The 21,778-nt window shown below is 42.1% G+C and overlaps 1 protein-coding gene across 5 annotated transcripts in view; it reads left to right on the top strand.

The window, feature by feature from the left end:
* The window catches only part of LOC140742052 (uncharacterized), a 194,965-nt gene that overhangs the window by 171,313 nt on the left and 1,874 nt on the right, over window positions 1-21,778 (top strand). For 2 of the 5 annotated variants that reach the window (XM_073072791.1, XM_073072789.1), the window contains 2 exons: window positions 10,063-10,122; window positions 20,028-20,217. In XM_073072791.1, the coding sequence (XP_072928892.1) occupies window positions 10,063-10,122; window positions 20,028-20,217 (250 nt within the window). Of the gene's footprint in view, window positions 1-10,062; window positions 10,123-20,027; window positions 20,218-21,778 lie in introns of those variants that run through there. The other 3 variants (XR_012102199.1, XM_073072790.1, XM_073072793.1) reach the window with 2 other exon arrangements.

Genomic DNA, 21,778 nt, shown 5'->3' with positions numbered 1-21,778 from the left:
TGTAAATGTACTCAGTGGAGGGAAGTTCACATCTACAGATGGACTGGACTGTCCACTGCAGTACCCAGTGGACAAGGTTGGTGCAGTTCCCATACCAGCCAGTCAGTATGATCTCAATGGTGCCCCTGTAGAAGTCCTGAAGATTTTGGGGGCTCATACTGAACTTATTCAGTCACCTGAGGTGGAAGAGATGCTGTTGCACTTTTTTTTTTGCCACAAAGCCGGTGTGTACAATCCAGGTGGGATCTTCAGTGATGTGTATATCGACAGATTTGAAACCACTCACCCTCTCAACTGCAGATCCATGATGTTGATCAGGATAAGCCTGTCTCTGTTCCTCCTGTAATCCATGGTCAGCTCTTTTGATTTTTGGACATTGAGGGAGAGGTTGTTATCCTGCACCACTGTGTCAGGGTGTCAACCTCTCCTCTGTAGGCTGTCTCACTACTGCTAGAAATAAGGTCAAGCAAAGTCACATCATCTGTGAGTTTGATCTCCAGATTGGAGCTGTGAGTGGCAGCACAGTCGTGGGTGTAAAAGGAGTAGAGAAGGGGACTCAGAACACAACCCTGGTGGTCACCCATGTTGAAGGTCAGAGGGACAGAGGTGAGGGACCCATCCTTACCACCTGTCGGCGATCCAACAGGAAGTCTAGGATCCGGCTACACAAGGCGGGGTGCAGGCCGAGGTCTCTGAGTATCCTGTCAAGTCTCGAGGGAATTATGGTGTTGAATGCTGAACTGTAGTCTAGGAACAGCATTCTAATGAATGTATCCCTCTTCTCCAGGTGAGTGAGGGTGGTGTGTAGTGCTGTGGCCATGGTGGCATTGGTAGACTGGTTCTGTCGGTAAGCAAATTGTAGAGGGTCCAGTGTGGGTGGTACCATGCTGTATATGTAGTCTTTAACCAGACTCTCAAAGCATTTGCTTGTAATTGAGATGAATGTGACAGGGTACCAATCATTTAAGCATGCTACCTTGCTTTTCTTAGATGCAGGGACAATGATGGATGATTTGAAACAGGAGGGCACTACACACTGGGAGAGGTAGAGATTAAATATGTCCATAAACACACCAGCCAGCTGTTCAGCCCACACTTTGAAGACGTGCCCTGGGATGTCATTTGTCCTTTTTGCCTTGCGACTGTTAAGACACGTTGGAATGTTCTACGTACCTCAGCTTCAGAGATGACGAAAAAGCAGGTCTCATCGACAGTTCTTCTCAGGGGTTCAGTCTTATCAACCTCGAATTGAGCATAAAGAGCATTTAGTTTGTTTGGGAGCGAGGCGGCAATATTGGCTGTACTGTTATGTTTCCTCTTGAAGTCCATGATTGTGTGCAGTCCTTGTCATATGCTGTGTATTTACCTCCTCGTAAAGACAATGTGAAGTCTTTGTACATAATGTGACTCCATGCTTACACTCAGTAGCCACTTTATCACATACCTCCTGTACCTAATAAAGTCGCCTCTGATTGTATGTTTGTGGTCTTCTGTTGCTGTAGCTCATCCACATCAAGGTTCAATGCGTTGTGCATTCAGAGCTGCTCTTCTGCACACCACAGTTGTAACGTGTGGTTATTTAAGTTACTGTTGCCTTCCTGTCAGCTTGAACCACTCTGGCCATTCTCCTCTGACCTCTCAAGGCATCTTCGCCCACAGAACTGCCGCTCACTGGATTTTTAAAAAATTTATTCTTTTTGCACCATTCTTTATAAACCCTTAAGAGTTTTGTTTGTGAAAATCCAAGGAGATCATCAGTTTCTGAGATACATAGCCACCAACAATCATTCCACGATCAAAGTCACTTAGATCATATTTCTTCCAATTCTGATGTTTGGTCTGAACCTCTTGACCTTGTCTGTGTGCTTTTATGCATTGAGTTGCAGCCACATGATTGGCTGATTAATGAGCAGGTTTACAAATGTATCTAACAAAGTGGTAACTCAGTGTGCATAATACAGCCCAGGTTATTTTATGTTGTTGGAAAGCCCCCTGTGACAGTTCTATATCAGTGGAATACGTAACTTATCCTGATACTTGGGTCTTCTGGCCAATATTTTTGTCTCAACCAAACACAGAATCGGATTATCCAAGCATTACTGAGTTGAAGTTTGTGAGACTCTTTTTGTGTTCAAATTGTCACTCTTGCAGCTGCCAACATTTCAGTTGATGAATCTGAATCTGAATCAGGTTTATTTTCATTGACGTAAAGTATGTTGTGAAATTTGTTGCTTTGCAATACCGGAACAGTGCTATATATAAAAAAATTACTGTAGTTCACAATTGCAAGTAAGTAAGTAAATAAATAAATAAACAAATGGAGCGGAAATAAAATATTGAGGCATTCTCCATGGGCTTGTGGACCATTCATAAATCTGATGGCAAGAGGGAAAGAAGCTGTTCTTAAAATGTTGAGTGTGTGTATTCAGTTTCCTGTACTCCTCCTGACGGTAGTATTGAGAAGAGGGCATGTCCCAGATGGTGAAGGTCTTTAATGATGGATGCTACCTTCTCGAGGCACTGCCCTGTCCTCAGTGGTGGGAGACTAGTGCCCATGATTGAGCTGGCATAAACTTCTGCAGCTTTTTCAAATCCTGTGCATTGTAGCCATGTGGTGATACAACCAGTCTGTGGTACATTGTTGAAAATTTTCTAGTCTTCAGTGGCATACCACATCTTCTTAAATTCCTAATGAAGTGTATCTGTTGGTGTGCCTTCTTCACAGTTGTTGGGCCCAGGATAGATTGTTTGAGACGTTGAATCTGTGCTCATTCAGTTGGAAAAGCACCTGTACTGAAAATAGAAATGGCATGGAATTACACTGGGGAGGTGACTTCAGTGCCACAATGGGTTTGTGGTATGAGTACCTGGCTGGCTCCTGAAGGAGGCACAAAAACACACGAGCAGGAATAAGTCACCTGTAGCCTGCCCTCCAATTACTTGTGTCAGGCTGTGCTTTCTCTACAGTGTGAAAGGGTGATGATTTGTCCTTGTGTGCTGTGTATATTTTCAAGTTAAGATTCCCTGGCATATACAGGCATAACACTGCATTTTTAAGTTTTCTTTGCTCGGCTTTCCTTAATAGTGCAATTGATAGGAGAAGCAGACAAATATACTGACATTTTTAGAGTAGTGGGATTTATTTTAAAAGCATTGAATTTTTACATTACGGTTTTCATTGAATGCAGCTTTCAAATGCTAATGTAATATTACTGACTTAGTGCCACTTGATAGTACAATTGTTGAACTGGTGTTTTGGAGGAGCAGAGATGTACTGACAACAAAAGAGCTCTTCAGCATCTCTGCATTGCATGCTGAAGTGCAAGGCAAACATTGCCATCCAGTCCACTGGCTAGCATTGAAATTGATGGTGTTAATTTCGATACCTTGATCACTGGAGCACATTTTCAAGAGCTTGAACGTTGTCATTTGTCCACTCTGAATACGTAAAAGGGCAGGAAAAGGAACCCCAAATGAACACGTTGAGCTTTCTCTGACGACTCTGAGTTCATTAAAAGTACATGGGGGATCTACAGAGTACAGTAAAATTCACCAAGAGAATCACTGGGGTCTCCCTACCCTCATCTGTGACATTTACTGGGAGCATTATATACAAAAGGCTCAAAGCATTGCTGAGGATCCCTACCTCCCATTTCACAATCTCTTTGACCCACTGCCATCAGGAAGGAGGTACTGAGGCATCAGGACTAAGATTGCCAGACTGGGTAACAGCTTCTCCCCTCGGGCTGTGAGACTAATGAATACCCTGCCAGCACTGAGGTCTCGTCACTAGGACAGCCAGCTGTTTCCTGTTTACTTGTGCTGCCCATTTCACATGCATTCTGGATTATAATTTAATAACTTATTTGTGGTAATACTTTGTCTTTAGTGCTGTGTGTTGTGACGGCATGGTGGTCCGGAGGAACATCGTTTCATTCGGTTGTATGTGTACATACAGTCAGATGACCATAAACTTCAGCTTGAACCTGACTAACAAGAGGAATCTCAGGAATCCAAGGGCATGGAAGCATGCATTGAAAATAGGGCATTTCACCGATATTCTCTACTCCAATCCTGCTCAGGGTGGGATGGAGAATTACCCATAATTATGCAGTCCTTTTCTGAATCATTGCAACTGCATTTATAAAACCAGAAAGGATGCCAAGTTTGTGAACCCTTGCCACAAAATACAGATTTATGACATGGATGAAAACCATATGCAATAAATCAAAACTTATAAGTGATTAACTATTATATTTTTCTGATCTTTTCTGATTTTTTCATTCTGTCTTCAGCTATTCCAGGGTTATTGATTGATTGATTGAGGTACAGTGCAGAATAGGCCTTTCCTGCCCTTAGAGCCACATCACCCAGCAACCCCCTGATTTAATTCTAGCTTAACCACAGGACAATTTACAATGACCAATTAACATACCAACTGGTATATCTTTGGACTGTGGGAGGAAACCAGAGCACCCAGAGGAAACCTAGGTGGTCACAGAGGGAACATACTAACTCAAGAAAAGTGGTCTCAGTCATAATTACTTTCGTTTTATTAACAACTAAATATAGATTTAAATGTGGTACCTTGCTGAGCAATAACCCTTACATTTGAATTATATTTCTGTGCCTATTTGTGGTAACATAAAGACAGTTAAAACTTTAAGATTATTTGAGGTGGTAGAGGCATTCTGTTGCTGAGTTTCAAACAAAAGCATTGACAGTCCCTTCCCCCTCAGATGCAGCTCGGCCTGCTACTTGAATTCCTCCAGCAGACTGTTACTCTAGATTCCAGCATCAGCAGTCCCTTGTGTGTCCTAGGCAATGTTCTGTTTGGTTGGTAGTCAAGCTAAAGATGTTACTGATTGAATGGCAGCAAAGGCAAAAAATCCTGTGACAATAGCAGTGTTTTTACAAAATACTGTGTATTTTTAAAAAATGCAGTAGTAAGTGAACTCTTTATTGTGGGCAGGAGTTCCCTCTAGTGTTCTTCTCTCATGCTGCGGTTATGTGAGGGAAATTTGCCAGATTAGTAGTGTTGAACCTTCTACCTGGTGTAGTCTAATTTGTCGAAGCGAAGGTCCATGTTTCCTACTAGCAGCAAGTTTCAGATCTTAGTCAAGCTGTTAATGGAGATGTTGCATGAAGCTTTGTATTTCTCTGCAGGTGGCTTCAATAGCTCAATTTAACAATTCCATTATTCCAAATGGGTTGCTGGATTCCTCTACAAAGAGCTGACATGGACCCAGTGGATTGAGTGTGGTATGGTGCATTTAAATGACATGCTGCTGACTGGCCATGTATCTTTGAACTGCTGAGGGGGTCTCACAATGGCATTTGGCAAGGGTTCGAATCCAGCACCAGCAGAAGAATGAATACTTTCAAGCTATTGGACCTGAAGGGGTGATGATGTTTCCATGATGTTGCTGCTGTTGACTTTGTGAAAGTTCTGCGGTCCCATCAAAGAGAAGTGGCAGCAAGCTTAATAAATCGTTGCAGTGGATTCTCCATGTTTGAGGCCTGGAGTTCGAGGTCCCATCATCAGCTAGTCTGGGGGTCAGTGCCAAAGTCTGAAGGCCAGTTGCTGACCGGAAGTTAGGAAGTCAAAGGCTGAAGGCTTGAGAATGGAGACTGGAGGCCCGAAGGCCTGCCCTGGGGTTGGAGAACTATCTGTGTGTGTGTGTGTGTGTGGGAGGGAGGAAAGTGGTTGGTTTTGCTGTTGTTGTCTTGTTGCTCGTTATGTTCCATGTTGTTGTGTTCTGTGTTATTCTGCTCAGCATTGTGGACCTTTCATATTGGTGCTGGTAACACATGACATCCTTAGGTTGTGTTGGTTGTTTACACAAACAACACATTTCACTGTATGTTTTGATGTACATGTGATAAATAAATGAATGTGAATCCAGGCAGATTTACAAGCAGCAGCCACAGAGGTGCACATTACCTCCAGTGCCAATGTTGTGTTGTGGACACCATTAAATTTCTGGACTGCATTGCTGCTGCACCCATCCAGGAGAGTATTCCCAGCTTCAGCTCTACCACAAGTTGAGCCATCAGTGGAGGAGTCACTCAGTGCAGAGTTGGCAGTCTCCGGCCTACCAGGCCGATGAGCAGCTGCTAAATGGTTGCACCAGTCCTAAGTTATGAGTCATGTTGTTGATTGATAGAATAACAGGAATTTTTCTTATTTTTTAGAGATGTAGCATGGTAACAGGCTTTTCCGGCCCAACAAGACTGCGCCACCCAATACATTTAACCTACCAACACTAACATCCTTGGAATGTGGAAAGAAACCAGAACTCCCGAGGAAACCCAATTTTCTTTCTCTTTTTATCCCAAAGACTAAATGGGCAATCAATTTTGGGTGAGATAATAATTGGGTGAGATGAAATCTATCCTACAATTTGCATTCATCTTATGGATAAGGAACAACACAATGAGATGTCAGTGCCAGTGACACGATCATGTTCACTGGTTCAGGCACATGTGTCTCTAGCATTATAGTAAAGCAGTAAACGGCAGAAATATTCAGCAGGTCAGGCAGCACCTGTGGAGAGAGAAACACTGGGTAGTTCAGGCCTTCAAAAAGTTAAGATGAAAAATTACCAACTTCAGGCTTTTTCTCTTAGAATCTAAGGAGCATGAGAGGTGACTTTATAGAGGTGTATAAGATGATAAGAGGCACAGATAGAGTGGACAGCCATCTCCTTTTCCCCAGAGTAGCAGTGGTTAATAGAGGTATGATAGCATGATAGTTAGCACAATGCTTTACAGTACCAGTGACCCGGGTCAGTTCACGCTCTCTGCCTGTAAGAAATTTGTATGTTCTCCCTGTTACTGCCTGGGTTTCCTCTGGCCGTTGCAGTTCCCTGCCACAGTCCAAATGTGTACGGGTTGGTAGGCTAATTGGTCATTGTAAATTGTCCCATGATTGGGCTCGAGTTAAATTGGGGAGGTGTATGACGAGCATGGCTCAAAGAGGTGGAAGGGCCTATTCTGCACAATACCTCAATAAAATTTTTAAAAATAATAATTTTGAGGTGATTGGAGGTAAGTACACAGGGGATTGTCAGAGGTAGGGTCCATACTCAGAGAGTATTACATGCATGGAACACATTTTCAGAGTGGTGGTAGAGGCATTTCAGTGACTTTCAGACAAGCTCATGGATGATAGAAAACTGGAAGACTATGTAGGAGGGAAGGGTTAGATGGATTTTGGAATAGGTTAAAGTTTGGCACATTCATGGGCAGAAAGGCATGTAGTGTGCTGTACTGTTCTATGTACTAAACAATAACTGTTTCTCTCCTTACAAATGATTATTCGCCTGCCATGTACTTTCTGAATTTTCTGTTTTCTTAGTTCTTTTTTAATTTGCTTTTCTCTAGTGCAGTGGCTGACATCTGGTCAGGGTCTAAGACCTTTGCTTTGTACCAATGTATTTAGGATATTCCACTGAGTAAACTGATTTTTTAAATTGGAAATCAGCATGTGGGCATCAGCCAGAAAAGATCTCAGCAAAGACTAAACCAGTCTGCCACCACAGTAAGGCAATGAAGCCAAACGCAGCTACCTTTGGGCAGGAGAGGTATAGAAGCCAGGAGTCTCACACCACCAGGCCCAAGCAGTTCAAAGTTCAAAGCAAATTTATTATCAAAGTATGTGTATGTCACTATATATTACCCTGAGATTCATTTTCTTGTGGGCATTCACAGTAAATCCAAAGAAACACAATTGAATCAATGAAAAACTACGCACAAAGATAGACAAACAATCAATGTGCAAAAGACAAAGTATTGTGCAAATACAAAAGGAAAAACAAAATAATAATAATGGATAAATAAGTAATAAATAATATTACAAACATAAGTTGTAGAGTCCTTGAAAGTGAGCCTAAATGAGGAATCAGTTCAGTTACTTTCTTCAACCATTCAGCTTTTGAACCAAGTAGCACTATCTTAGTTACTAGAGTTTACAGTGCCTTAAAAAGAATTCACCCCCCCCCCCCCCACTGGAAGTTTTCATGTTTTATTGTTTTACAACATTGAATCACAGTAGATCTAATTTGGCTTTTTTGACATTGATCAAAAGAGACTCTTCCATGTCAAAGTGAAAACAGATCTTTACAAAGTGATCTAAATTAATTGCAAATGTAAAACACAAAATAATTGATTGCATAAGTATTCACCACCACCCTCCCCCACTTTAAAATAACACACAAATCATCACTGGTGCAGCCATTTGGTTTTAGAAGTCACATAACTAGTTAAACAGAGATCTGTTTTTGGAGACCTGTGTGCAGTCAAGGTGTTTCAATTGATTGTAGTAAGAATACACCTGTATCTGGAAAGTCCAACTGCTAGTGAGTCAGTATTTGGCAAAAACTACACCATGAAGACAAAAGAACACTCCAAGCAACTCCATGAGGAGGTTATTGAAAAGTACAGGTCAGGGGATGGATACAAAAAAAATTCCAAGTCACTGAATATCCCTTGGAGTACAGTTAAGTCAATCATCAAGAAATGGAAAGAAATTGGCACAGCTGTAAATCTGACTAGAGCAGGCTATCCTTACAAACTGAGTGGCCATGCAAGAATGGGACTCGTGAGGGAAGTCACCAAGAGCCCTATGACAACTCTGGAGGAGTTACAAGTTTCAGTGGCTGAGATGGGAGAGACTGTGCATACAACAACTGTTGCCCAGGTGCTTCACCGGTCACAGCTTTATGGGAGAGTGGCAAAGAGAAAGCCACTGTCAAAAAAACTCTCATGAAATCTCAGCTAGAGTTTGCCGGAAGGCATGTGGGAGTCTCTGAAGTCAGCTGGAAGTTTCATGATCTGATTAAACCAAAATTGAGCTTTTTGGCCATCAGGCTAACACTATGTTTGGCAAAAGTCAAATACCTACACGTCAGCAAAAACATACAATCCCTATCATGAAGCACGGTGGTGGCTGCATCACGCTGTGGGGGTGCTTCAGTGTAGCAGGCCGTGGCAGGCTTGTGAAGGCAGAGGATAAATTGAATGCAGCAAAATACAGGGAAATCCTGGAGGAAAACTTGATGCAGTCTGCAAGGAAACTGTGCCTTGGGAGAAGATTTATTTTCCAGCAAGACAATGACCCCAAGCTTGAAGCCAAAGCTGCACACAAATAGCTTAAAAACAACAAAGTTAATGCCTGGAGTGGCCAAGTCAGAGTCCAGACCTCAATCCCATTGAGAATTTGTGGCAGGACTTGAAAAGGGCTGTAATTGTTGCCAAAGGTGTATGCTGAATATCGACCTGAAGCAGGTGAATACTTATGCAATCAATTGTTTTGTGTTTTATATTTGTAATTAATTTAGATCTGTTTTCAATTTGACATGGTAGAGTTTTTCTATTGATCAGTGTCAATAAGGCCAAATTAAATCCACTGTGATTCAATATTGTAAAACAATATAACATGAAAACTTGCAAGGAGTGGGGGTGAATACTTTTAAAAGGCACTGTTAGCAACTCTATGAATACTTCGTATTAAAATTAACATTTTAGACCTAATTGTGTTCTTATAAAAATGTCTTCAATGTATGTTTTTCTTATAAAATGTGATGCTATCGACTGTATCTGTGATACTGTTGTAAGTTTCCAATACACCTGAGCATGTATTAATAAACCTGACTTTAATTTTGCTCCCGTTTATTGTTTGTGGGACCAGTTGGCTGCCTCTGATCTGCAATATTTGGTGATAAAGAAGAAATTGGCTCTATTTCTCACTTCATTGGATGTATAAGACCAATCCTGCTAAGAGTCATGGAGCTGTACAGAACAGAAACAGCCCTTCAGGCTGCACCGCCCATGCTGAGCTGTTACCCTGCCTAGTCCCGGTGACCCACATGTGGATCATAGCAGTCCATCCTCCCATCCATACTCATCAAAACTTTGCAATGGAATCTGCATCCATCATTTCTGCTGACCCCTCATTCCCACAGAAAGTCTTTCAGTGCTATTGATGAACATGGTTGATTCAACATGTACACTTGATTTTCTTGAAGGTGATCAATTGACCATTGTATTGTTGCTTTGTAGGTATCATCAGAGCTGGCAGCGCCCATTTTATGGTTCTTTGGCTGAGAAGGAGGAGTATAGGTAAGGGAATACAAGGCAGTCTGTAGGATGCTTCTGTCTGATGTAACGGGTTGCTAACATTGAGACCAGCTTGCACCTCATTCACATCTTGAGAATCACACTTACCTTTTCTGCCCAGATGCCCCAGATGTCCTGCCAGCCTCCTTGCTGCAGCCATTTCATGACACAGAGCAGATAATGATCCATGACTTGGTGGTGGCAAGTGAGGTCCCATCCACAAGGAGATACGACAGCCTTCATAATCAGAATCAGATTTATTATTACTGGCATATGGCATTAAATCTGTTGCTTTGGCAGCAGTACAATGCAAAACATAAAAATTACTAAATTACCACAAAGATATATAAAAAATACATAATGTAAAAAGAGAGCAAGATAGTGAGGTAGTGCTAATGGGTTCATGGATCGTTTAGAAATCTGATGGCAAAAGGAAGAAGCTGTTCCTAAAATGCTGAGTGTGCATCTTCAAGCCCATGCACCTCCTCTTAATGGTATTAATGAGAAGAGGGCATGTTCTGGATGGAGAGGGTCCTTCACGATGGATGCCGCCTTCTTGAACATGTCCTCGATGCTGGGGAGGCTGTGGCCATGATGGAGCCGGCTGAGCGTACAGCCCTCTGCAGCTGCTCCAATCCTGCGTGTCGATGCCTTCATTCCAGGCAGTGATGCAACCAGTCAGAATAGACCTGCAGAAATGTCCTTGTAGCTTTGGTGACAAATTTCCTGAAACTCCTAGTGAACTCCTAGTGAAATATAGCCTCTGGTGTCACTTTATATTGCATCAATATTTTGTAGCCAATGCTGGAGAAAGGTTTTTCCTACTGCTTCTAATTGAAGAAATTAAAACACAAATAAATAAATATTTTAAGGCTACATTCAAATCATGAAAATTAAAATGTGATTAAAACCATAGGAAAAAAGAGCAGAATTAGGCCATTCAGTCCATCAAGTTTGTTCCACCAGTTCATCACGGCTGATCCATTTTCCTTCTCAACCCCATTCTCCTGCCTTCTCCCTGTAATCTTTCACACCCTGACTAATCAAGAGCTATTAACCTCTGGCTTAAATACACCCAATGACAGCTGGCTGTGGCAAAAAATTCCACAGATTCACCATCCTCTGGCGAAAGAAATTCTTCCTCATTTCTGTTCTAAATGGATGTCCCTGTATTCTGAGGCTGTGTCCTCTGGTCCTAGACTCCCCCACTGTAGGAAACATCCTGTCCACATTCACTCTATCAAGGCCAGGGCTTCCCAAACTTTTTTATGCCATTGACCAATACCATTAAGCAAGGAGTCCATGGACGCCAGGTAGGGAACCTCTGATCCAGTCCTTTCAACATTCGATAGGTTTCAACGAGATCCCTCATACTTCTAAATTCCAGTGAGTACAGGCCTCATACGATAATCCTCCTCATATGATAACCATTTCATTCCCAGAATCATTCTCATGAGGATCCTCTGAACTCTCTCCAATGTCAGCAGATCCCTTCTTAGATCAGGAACCCAAAACTATTCACAATACTCCAAATGAGGCCTCACCAGTGCCTTAGTGTAAAGCCTCAGTATTACATTCTTGCTTTTATATTCTAGTCCTCTCGAAATGAATGCTAACATTCATTTGCCTTCCTCATCACTGGCTCAACCTGCAATTTAACCTTTAGGGCTCCCAACGGGCTTCCCAATCCCTTTGCACCTTGGATTTTTGAAATTTCTCCCTGTTTGGAAAAAAGTCTATGCTTTCATTCCTGCTGCCAAAGTACGTGCCTATACACCTCCAGATACTGAGTTTCATCTGCCACTTCTTTGCCCATTCTTCTAATCTGTCTAAGTCCTTCTGTACCCTACCCCCCCCCCATTTCCCAACACTACTCGCCCCTCCATCTACCTTTGTATCGTTCGCAAACTTGGCCACAAAGCCATCAATTCTGTCATCCAAATCATTGACATGTAACATAAAAAGAAGCAGTCCCAATATGACCACTGCAGAACACCACTAGTCACTGGCAGCCATCAAGAAAAGGCTCCCTTTATTGCCACTCACTGCCTCCTGCCAATCAGGCAATCCTCTATCCATGCCAATATCTTTCCTGTAATACCATGAGCTCTTATCTTGCTAAGCAGCCTCATGTGTGTCACCTTTTGAAAATCCAAGTCCACAACTTCCACTGGTTCTCTTTCATCTATCTTGCTTGTTATTTCCTCAAAGAGTTTCAGCAAATTTGTTAAGCAAGATTTCCCCTTAAGGAAACCATGCTGACTTCAGTCTATTTTATCATATATCTCCAAATACCTTGATACCTCATTCTTAACAATCAACTCCAACCTCTTCCCAATCTATCTGCATATTTTAATCGCCCATGACTATTGTAACTTTGCCCTTTTGACATGCAATTTCTATCACCCATTGTAATTTCTAGTCCACATCCTAGCTACATTTGCTATTTTTAGTCTCCACAACCCTACCTGAATCTGTTGATTCATGAAAGATTATTACTAATGCCTCCACAACTTCTTCAGCTACCTCTTTTGAAACACTGGTGTGCAGTCCACCTGGTCCGGCGTCATTTTCCAGTGCTCTGATATCCATATGCATCTCTCTTCCACTCATCATATATCTGAAACTACTTCATGTATTATTTTTGATATTATCGGCTAGCTTACCTTCATATTTTATCTTTTCCATCCTTACACCTTTTTAGTTGCCTTCTATTGGTTTTTAAAAGCTTTCCAATCCTCTAACTTCTCACTAATATTTGCTCAATTATATGCCCTTTCTTTAGCTTTTATTTTGTTTTTGACTTCACGGTTGTATCATCCTTCATTTAGAATACTCTTTCTTCTTTGGGATGTATCCATCCTGCACCTTCCAGACAGCCATTGCTGTTCTGCCGTCATCCCTGCTAGTGATCCCTTCCAGTCAACTTTGGCCAGCTCCTCCCTCATGCCTCTGTAATTCCCTTTACTCCACTGTAATAATGATGCATCTGAATTTAGCTTCTCCCTCTCAAATTGCAGGGTGAATTCTATCAATTATGAACACAATCTCCTGAGAGTTCCTTTACCTAATCAAATCCAGTTTATTACACAACACCTAATCCAGAATATCCTTTCTTCGAGTAAGCTAAACCACAAGCTGCTCTAAAAAGTCATTTCACAGGCATTCTACAAATTCTCTCTCTTGGAATTCAGAACCAGCCTGATTTTCCCAATCTACCTGCATATTGAAATCACCCGTGACTATTGTAACATTGCTCTTTTGACATGCATTTTCTATCACCCGTTGTGATTTGTAGCCCACATCCTAGCTACTGTTGGGAGTCAGGTATATAACTCCCATCAAGGTCTTTTTGCCCTTGTAGTTTCTTAACTCTACCCACAAGGGTTCTACACATTCCAATCATATGTCACCTCTAATAACTTGATTTCATTTTTTACCAACAGAGCACCGCAGCCCCTTTGCCTGCCTGTCCTTTTGATACGTGGTGTGTCCTTGGATGTTAAGCTTCCAATATGATCTTCTTTCAACTACAATTCAGTGTTGCCCACAGCACCATACTGTCCAATCTCAAACTGTGCTACAAGATTAACTACCTTATTCCGTATACTGTGTGCATTTGGTCCTGTATTCGGCATCATTTTCAATTCTGTCCCCATGTTACGTTTTAACCCACGCACTGACTGCAACTTTGCTCTTTCATCTGCCTGTCCTTCCAGATAGTCTCACTACACACTGCATCTATTGGATACCAACAGCCCCATCCTGAGCCCTTTCACTCTAGTTCCCAACTCTCTGCCACATTAGTTTAAAACCTCCCCTAAAGCACTAACAAACCTGCCCACAAGAATATAGTTCCTCCTCTGATTCGGGTGTAGCCCATCCTTTACATACAGGTCACAATTTCCCCAGAAGAAATCCCAGTGATCCAGAAATCTGAAGCGCTGCCCCCTGCACCAATTCTTCAGCCACACAATCACCTGCAACGTCATCCTCAGGCAATCCAGAGGTTACTATCTGGAGGTCTTGCCTTACTCCACCTAACACCTTAAAATCGCCCTTAAGGACCTCCTTTCTTTTCCTACCTAATGTTATGTAAAGCCTAACTTTTGTTTATTGTGAGGTGGTTCATTTTAGGAGGTCAAATATGATGGCAGGATATAGCATTAATGATAAGGCTCTTGGCAGTGTGGAGGACCAGCGGGATCCTAGTGTCTGAGTCCTTAGGACACTCAAAGCTGCTACACAGGTTGACTCGATGGTTAAGTAGGCATACAGTGCATTGGCCTTCATCAATCGTGGGATTGAGTTTAAGAGCTGAGAGGTAATATTGCAGCTTTGTGGGACCCTGGTCAGACCCCACTTGGAGTACTATGCTCAGTTCTGATCACCTCACTACAGGAAGGATGTGGAAACCATAGAAAGGGTGCAGAGGAGATTTACAAGGATGTTGCCTGAATTGGGGAGCATGCCTTATGAGAATAGTTTGAGTGAACTCGGCCTTTTCTCCTTGGAGTGACGGAGGATGAGAGGTGACCTGATAGAGGTGTACAAGACAATGAGAGGCATTGATCATGTGGATAGTCAGAGGCTTTTTACCAGGGCTGAAATGGCTGGCATGAGAGGGGATAGCTTTAAGGTGCTTGGAGGTAAGTACAGAGGAGATGTCAGGGGTAAGTTTTTTTACACAGAGAGTGGTGAGTGCGTGGAATGGGCTGCCAGTGACGGTGGTGGAGGTGGATACGATAGGGACTTTTAAGAGACTCCTGGATAAGTATGTGGAGCTCAGAAAAATAGAGGGCTATGGGTAAGCCTAGGTAGTTCGAAGGTAAGGACATGTTCAGCATAGCTTTGTGGGCCAGAGGGCCTGTATTGTGATACAAGTTTTCTAAGGTCAGTGATTTCATTTGAGGGCCTCCTGAGCTCAATACATCGATGGTCAGTGCTGCAGTCTGTGGTGTCAGAGGTGCAACTGACCTTCAGCCCCTTCCGTGCTACAATGTGTAGACATCTAGAATCTAGCAACAAGCACCCAGAAAAGCTGGCTCACTGTTAGTGTAGTCCCACTAAGTATGTACTATTTGTACGTAGTTTCAAAATCCTTCATATGCCTCCCCTTCTCAGATAAAACTGGTCAAGAAACATCATCTTGACCCACTGAGAATATTCAGAGCTCAAAGTAAATTTATTGTCAATCTACACATACAGTTTGGCACCTTGTAATTCATTCTCTTGTGGGCATTCACAGTAAATACAAGAAAAGCACCAGAAAGACCACACCCAGCAGGACTGACAGACAGTCACTGTACCAAAAAAAGCAACAGACTGCAAATACAGAAAGAAAAAAAGTAATAAATAAATAAATAGCAATAAGTATTGAGAGTTACACACGCAAAATGCTGGAGGAACTCAGCAGGCCAGGCAGCATCTATGGAAAAGAGTACAGTCAACGTTTCAGGCCAAGACCCTTCATCAGGACCCGAACTGCACTCTTTTCCATAGATGCTGCCTGGCCTGCTGAGTTCCTCCAGCATTTTGTGTGTATTGCTTGAATATTCAGCATCTGCAGATTTTCTTTTGTTTGTGATAAATATTGAGAACATGAGATGAAGAGTTTATAGATTGTGTGCTTGGGTTCTGACTTGTGGGTCAGAATGTGTGGACTCCAGCAGTAATGTGGGTTTGCTCAGTGAAGTATAGCACCTTCACTGCACTGGAGATTCATCTGTCCATTCTGTTGGTCAGAAGCTTATGGATGGAGAACACCTTACCCAACATGGCCCTTAAGTATCACAAAACTTTTATCCCATATTATACAAACTTTCTGCAACACTTACTCTCAAAGTAACAGCAATTAACATTCTCATTTTTGCTTGGTTACTTTTCTCTGTAGATAGTTGAGGACAAAAGACAGAGCTTCTGATATTTGATCCAATGAGGAGATCATTTATTTTACTTACGAAAGGTGTCTGTACTGTTTCTATCTCTTCCATTGAAAGAGGGATGTCCTGAATTCTAATGTGTTTAATCAAAGGTTCTTTCAGAAATCAGGCAAGAGGCACAAACCTGGTTGCTTCATGGTTGTTTTATTAAGAGCTGATACAAAAATGAGAACAGGAACAGGCAGTGATATGTATTATTTGAGAGAGACCAAAGAACTAAGATGGTGCCTAACATGCAACAGCTATTTTATACCACAGAGATAAGAAGAATGCCATTCAAATCTATAGATAAGAATTAACCAGTTAGAAAGTACTTATTCAATACTGCAGTATCAATAACCAATAAGAAAGCACTTATTCAAGTAATGAAGAACAAAGAAATTTTTAGAGATTTCCAGAGTTGTACATTTTATAGCTGCTAGAGGTATATCAAACAACTTAAATTACAAGTACATAATTAATTATAAAACTGCAAAGAAAATAATAATTAAACAGTTCAATCTAAGAATTAAACAGTCAGGTCCAGACAGTAAAGCAGCTGCCTCACAACTACAGCACCTGTTCAATCCCAACTTCTACTGCTCTTCTGTGTGGTGCTTGCACAGTCTCACCAGCACCTTTCTGGGCTTACTCCAGATGCTCGGGTTTCTACCCAAATGCCAAAAATGTGCAAGTAGCTAGGTTGCCCTACGTATGTAGGTGAGCATTAGAATCTAGTGGTAGTGAGATGGCAGGAGGGTCGGTTGAAGAAACTGATGGGAATATTGAGGGAGGGGCAGTTAGAAATGCTAAGAGTGTAGGTACTCAGTTGCTCAGTTTCAGTGGGCCAAAGGCCCATTGGGTTGCTGAATGACTGTTTCTATACAAGACTCTTTAGTCTCTTTAAAGAAAGAGTGCACTTTGCAAAATAGTAATTATATATAATCACTATATAGATAGTAACAGGAATATTTATATAAATTTGGGCAGGTGGGGCTTATCAGCCGTGGTTAGCAGCTCATCTAGGAGAAAGAAAACTTTGACCTCAAACCACTGCTGATTTGTAGCTACAGTGGGATGCAAAAGTTTGGGCACCCCTGGTCAAAATTTCTGTTACTGTGAATAGCTAAGCGAGTAAAAGATGACCTGATTTCCAAAAGGCATAAAGCTAAAGATGACACATTTCTTTAATATTTTAAGCAAGATTACTCTTTGATTTCCATCTTTTACAGTTTCAGAATAACAAAAAAGGAAAAGGGCCCAAAGCAAAAGTTTGGGCACCCTGCATGGTCAGTACTTAGTAACACCCCCTTTGGCAAGTATCACAGCTTGTAAACACTCTCTGTAGCCAGCTAAGAGTCTTTCAATTCTTGTTTGGGGGATTTTCATCCATTCTTCCTTGCAAAAGGCTTCTAGTTCTGTGAGATTCTTGGGCCGTCTTGCATGCACTGCTCTTTTGAGGTCTATCCACAGATTTTCCATGATGTTTAGGTCAGGAGACTGTGAAGGCCATGGCAAAACCTTCAGCTTGCGCCTCTTGAAGTAATCCATTGTGAATTTTGAGGTGTGTTTAGGATCATTATCCTGTTGTATAAGCCATCCTCTTTTCATCTTCAGCTTTTTTACGGACAGTGTGATGTTTGCTTCCAGAATTTGCTGGTATTTAATTGAATTCATTCTTCCCTCTACCTGTGAAATGCTCCCCGTGCCACTGGCTGCAACACAAGCCCAAAGCATGATCGATCCACCCCCATGCTTAACAGTTGGAGAGGTGTTCTTTTCATGAAATTCTGCACCCTTTTTTCTCCAAACATACCTTTGCTCATTGCGGCCAAAAAGTTCTATTTTATCTTCATCAGTCCACAGGACTTGTTTCCAAAATGCATCAGGCTTGTTTAGATGTTCCTTTGCAAACATCTGACACTGAATTTTGTGGTGAGGACGCAGGAAAGGTTTTTTTCTGATGACTCGTCCATGAAGGTCATATTTGTGTAGGTATCGCTGCACAGTAGAACAGTGCACCAATACTCCAGAGTCTGCTAAACCTTCCTGAAGGTCTTTTGCAGTCAAACAGAGGTTTTGATTTGCCTTTCTAGCAATCCTATGAGCAATTCCCTCAGAAAGTTTTCTTGGTCTTCCAGACCTCAACTTGACCTCCACCATTCCTGTTAACTGCCATTTCTTAATTACATTACAAACTGAGGAAACAGCTACCTGAAAATGCTTTGCTATCTTCTTATAGCCTTCTCCTGATTTGTGGGCATCATTTATTTTAATTTTCAGAGTGCTAGGCTGCTGATTGTTGGGACAAGGTTTGAGGAGTCAGGGTATTTTTAAACCTTTGAAATTTGCATCACCTGGCCTTTCCTAATAATGGCTGTGAACAAGCAATAAGCCCTAACAAGCTAATTAAGGTCTGAGACCTCGGTAAAAGTTATCTGAGAGCTCAAATCTCTTGGGGTGCCCAAACATTTGCATGGTGCTCCTTTCCTTTTTTTCCCCCACTCTAAAATTGTACAAAACAAAATTAACACACTAATCTTGCTTAAAATGAGGAAAAGAATGTTTCATCTTTAACTTTATGACTTCTGGAGATCAGTTCATCTTCTACTCACTTAACTATTCACAGTAACAGAAATATTGACCAGGGATGCCTGAACTTTTACATGCCACTGTATACCCCCTTATAGGGAAGGCTTTGGGAGTAAACCCTGAGGAAAAATCCGTAGCTGGAGTCCCTAAGGCAGTCTTGTCTTGAATTCCACGCTGACTGACAACTCCTGCGATGGCACTGCTGCCAAATTGTATCAGTTTCTGTTGTTCCTATGGATTCATCAGTTGCGTGGAGAGGGAGAGTCTGCTACGTGGGTAACAGCTTCCTCTCCATATCACTGCCCTGGCTTGCAAACTGGTTTGTGTATCATGTAGACAGCTCGGACATAACGTCCACGATTGAACCCACACAATGGAGGGCCTCATTACTACTAGCAGAAAAAGTATTAGTATATAAATAACAATAACAGTAAAAATTGTGAAATTGATTCTACGACCTATAGACACTTCTCAAGGACTCTTTACAACTCGTATTCTCAGTAACAGAAGAGATTTTACAGGTGCTGGAAATCCAGAGCAACTTACGCTGAATGCTGGAGGAACTCAGTAGATGAAGCAGCTATGGAGGGGAATAAACTGTCGATGTGGTGGACTGAGAGCCCTCATCAGGACTAGCTAAAGTTCATATAAAGTTCCCCTCCATAGCTGCTGCTTCACCTGCTGATTTCTTCCAGCTTCTTGTTTGTGTTGTCATGTTCCCAGTATTATTTTTATTTTTAGTTTGTCTTCTTTTGCACAGTTTGTCCGTCTTTGTTAATATTCTTCATAAAATTCTATGTATTTATTTTCTTCCTTGTAAATGGCAGCAAGAAAACAAATCTCAAGACAATATATGGTGATGTACAATATGTACTTTGATAATAAATTTGCTTTGAATTTTGAACTTCCTAATAATAGTCGAAACGAATGAAATGCAACTTAATTATTTTGTTGGTGGAGATATCAACAAGTGAGAGATCTGTACTATTAATATTCAAGTCAAGTCAAGTCGAGTCACTTTTATTGTCATTTTGACCATAACTGCTGGTACAGTACATAGTAAAAACGAGACAATGTTTTTCAGGACCATGGTGTTACATGACACAGTACAAAAACTAGACTGAACTATGTAAGAAACAACACAGAGAAAGCTACACTAGACTACAGACCTACACAGGACTACATAAAGTGCACAAAAACAGTGCAGGTATTACAATAAATAATAAACAGGATGGTAGGGCAAGGTGTCAGTCCAGGCTCTGGGTATTGAGGAGTCTGATGGCTTGGTGGAAGAAACTGTTATGTAGTCTGGTCGTGAGAGCCCGAATGCTGCAGTTGCGGAATAGAAATTGCCAACAAGCTAATGATACCTCTTTCCATAATTGCTTGTTCAAGGCACGAGATCAGACAGCTGCTGAAGTGGCAAATGAATCAACGGTGGGAGGCGCAGCGTTTCGCCCTGTTCAAGCATGCCAAGGAAGGAGAGGAAGCGCGTGAAGCAGAAAGACAGGCTGTTCTTCAGGACCTTGAAAAGCAAAGTGCACGCTTTCGCTTTCTTCAAGCATTTCGTGATGAAAACAAGAAGGTGAGAGAAGCATATCACAGACAAACACTTGCCTCCAAACCATATAGAACCTGCACTCAGTGGCCACTTTATTAGGTAGAATACACCTGCTCGTTAATGCAATATCTAATCAGACAATAACGTGGCAGCAACTCAATGCATAAAAGCATGGTCAAGAGGATCAGTTATTGTTCAGGGAAAGAAATGTGACCTTGGAATGACTGTTGATACCAGATGGGGTGGTTTGAGTATCTCAGAAACTGCTGATCTCCTGGGGTTTTCACACACAACATCCTCTAAAATTTACAGAGCGTGGTGCAAAAAACAAAAATACAGTGAATGGCAGTTCTGTAGGTGAAAATAACTTGTTCAGGAGAAAGGTCAGAGAATGGCCATATTGATTCAAGCTGACAGGAAGGCAACAGAAACTCAAGTAACCACACGTGAGAACACTGGTGTGCAGAAGGCAGTTTCTGAATTCATACACATCTAATCTTGAAGTGAACATATTGAAGTGAATGGGCTATAGCAGCTGAGGACAACACTGGGTTCTTCACCAAACAGAAAACACACATGCCTTATTTTCACAATATACAGCAAATGTTGCACTGAAAATCAGAGGAAACCAGAGCACCCTGAGGAAACCCACGCCATCATGGGAAGAACGTACAAACTCCTTATGGACAGCAGCAGGAATTGACCCCAGGTCGCTGGTACTGCAAAATGATGTGCTACTACATTACCCTGCTATTCTAAATGCCATTGTAAAATCCATTTGTTGAATTTGCAATGAATGAATGGCCTGCTTTCTGACAAATTAAGATTGATTGTTTGTACCTGGCCTGGGTTTTATATATTATACTGTATGTGTCTTATGGGTTGCCAGTACTGCAAAGCAACGCACAGAATGTGTATGGGGTTGGGGGCATAAAACAAATCCCCTGATCTACTCACTTTATACTTGTAATGGTGAGGCTAATCATAGCTCCAATGCCATATTTAAGTTAACACAAAGTACACTGCAGATGCTGTGGTCAAATCAACACGTACAAACAAGCTGGATGAACTCAGCAGGTCGGGCAGCATTCCTTGAAAGGAGCAGTCAACATATTATCCTCCGCAACTTCCACCACCTTCAACAGGACCCCACCACTATGGACATCTTTCCCTCTCTACTCCTCTCTGCTTTTCGCAGGGATCGTTCCCTCTGCCACTGCCTGGTCCACACGTCCCTCCCCACAGATCTCCCACCTGGCACTTATCCCTGCAAGCGTAAGTGCTACACCTGTCCCTACACCTCCTCTCTTACCATCATTCAGGGCCCCAAACAATCCTTCCAGGTGAGGCAACACTTCACTTGTGAGTCTGTTGGGGCAAATCTATTGCATCCGGTGCTCCCGGTGTGACCTCCTCTACATCAGCGAGACCCGACGCAGATTGGGGGACCGCTTCATCGAGCACCTCCGCTCCGTCCGCCACAACAGACAGGATCTCCTGGTTGCCACCCACTTCAACTCTCCTTCACATTCCCATTTGGATATGTCCATACCTGGCCTCCTCTACTGCCATGATGAGGCTAAAC

The sequence above is a fragment of the Hemitrygon akajei genome, chromosome 19 (assembly GCF_048418815.1).
Source record: "Hemitrygon akajei chromosome 19, sHemAka1.3, whole genome shotgun sequence".
In the NCBI taxonomy this organism is placed as follows: Eukaryota; Metazoa; Chordata; class Chondrichthyes; order Myliobatiformes; family Dasyatidae; genus Hemitrygon; species Hemitrygon akajei.
This window is presented reverse-complemented; position numbering and strand designations above follow the sequence as displayed.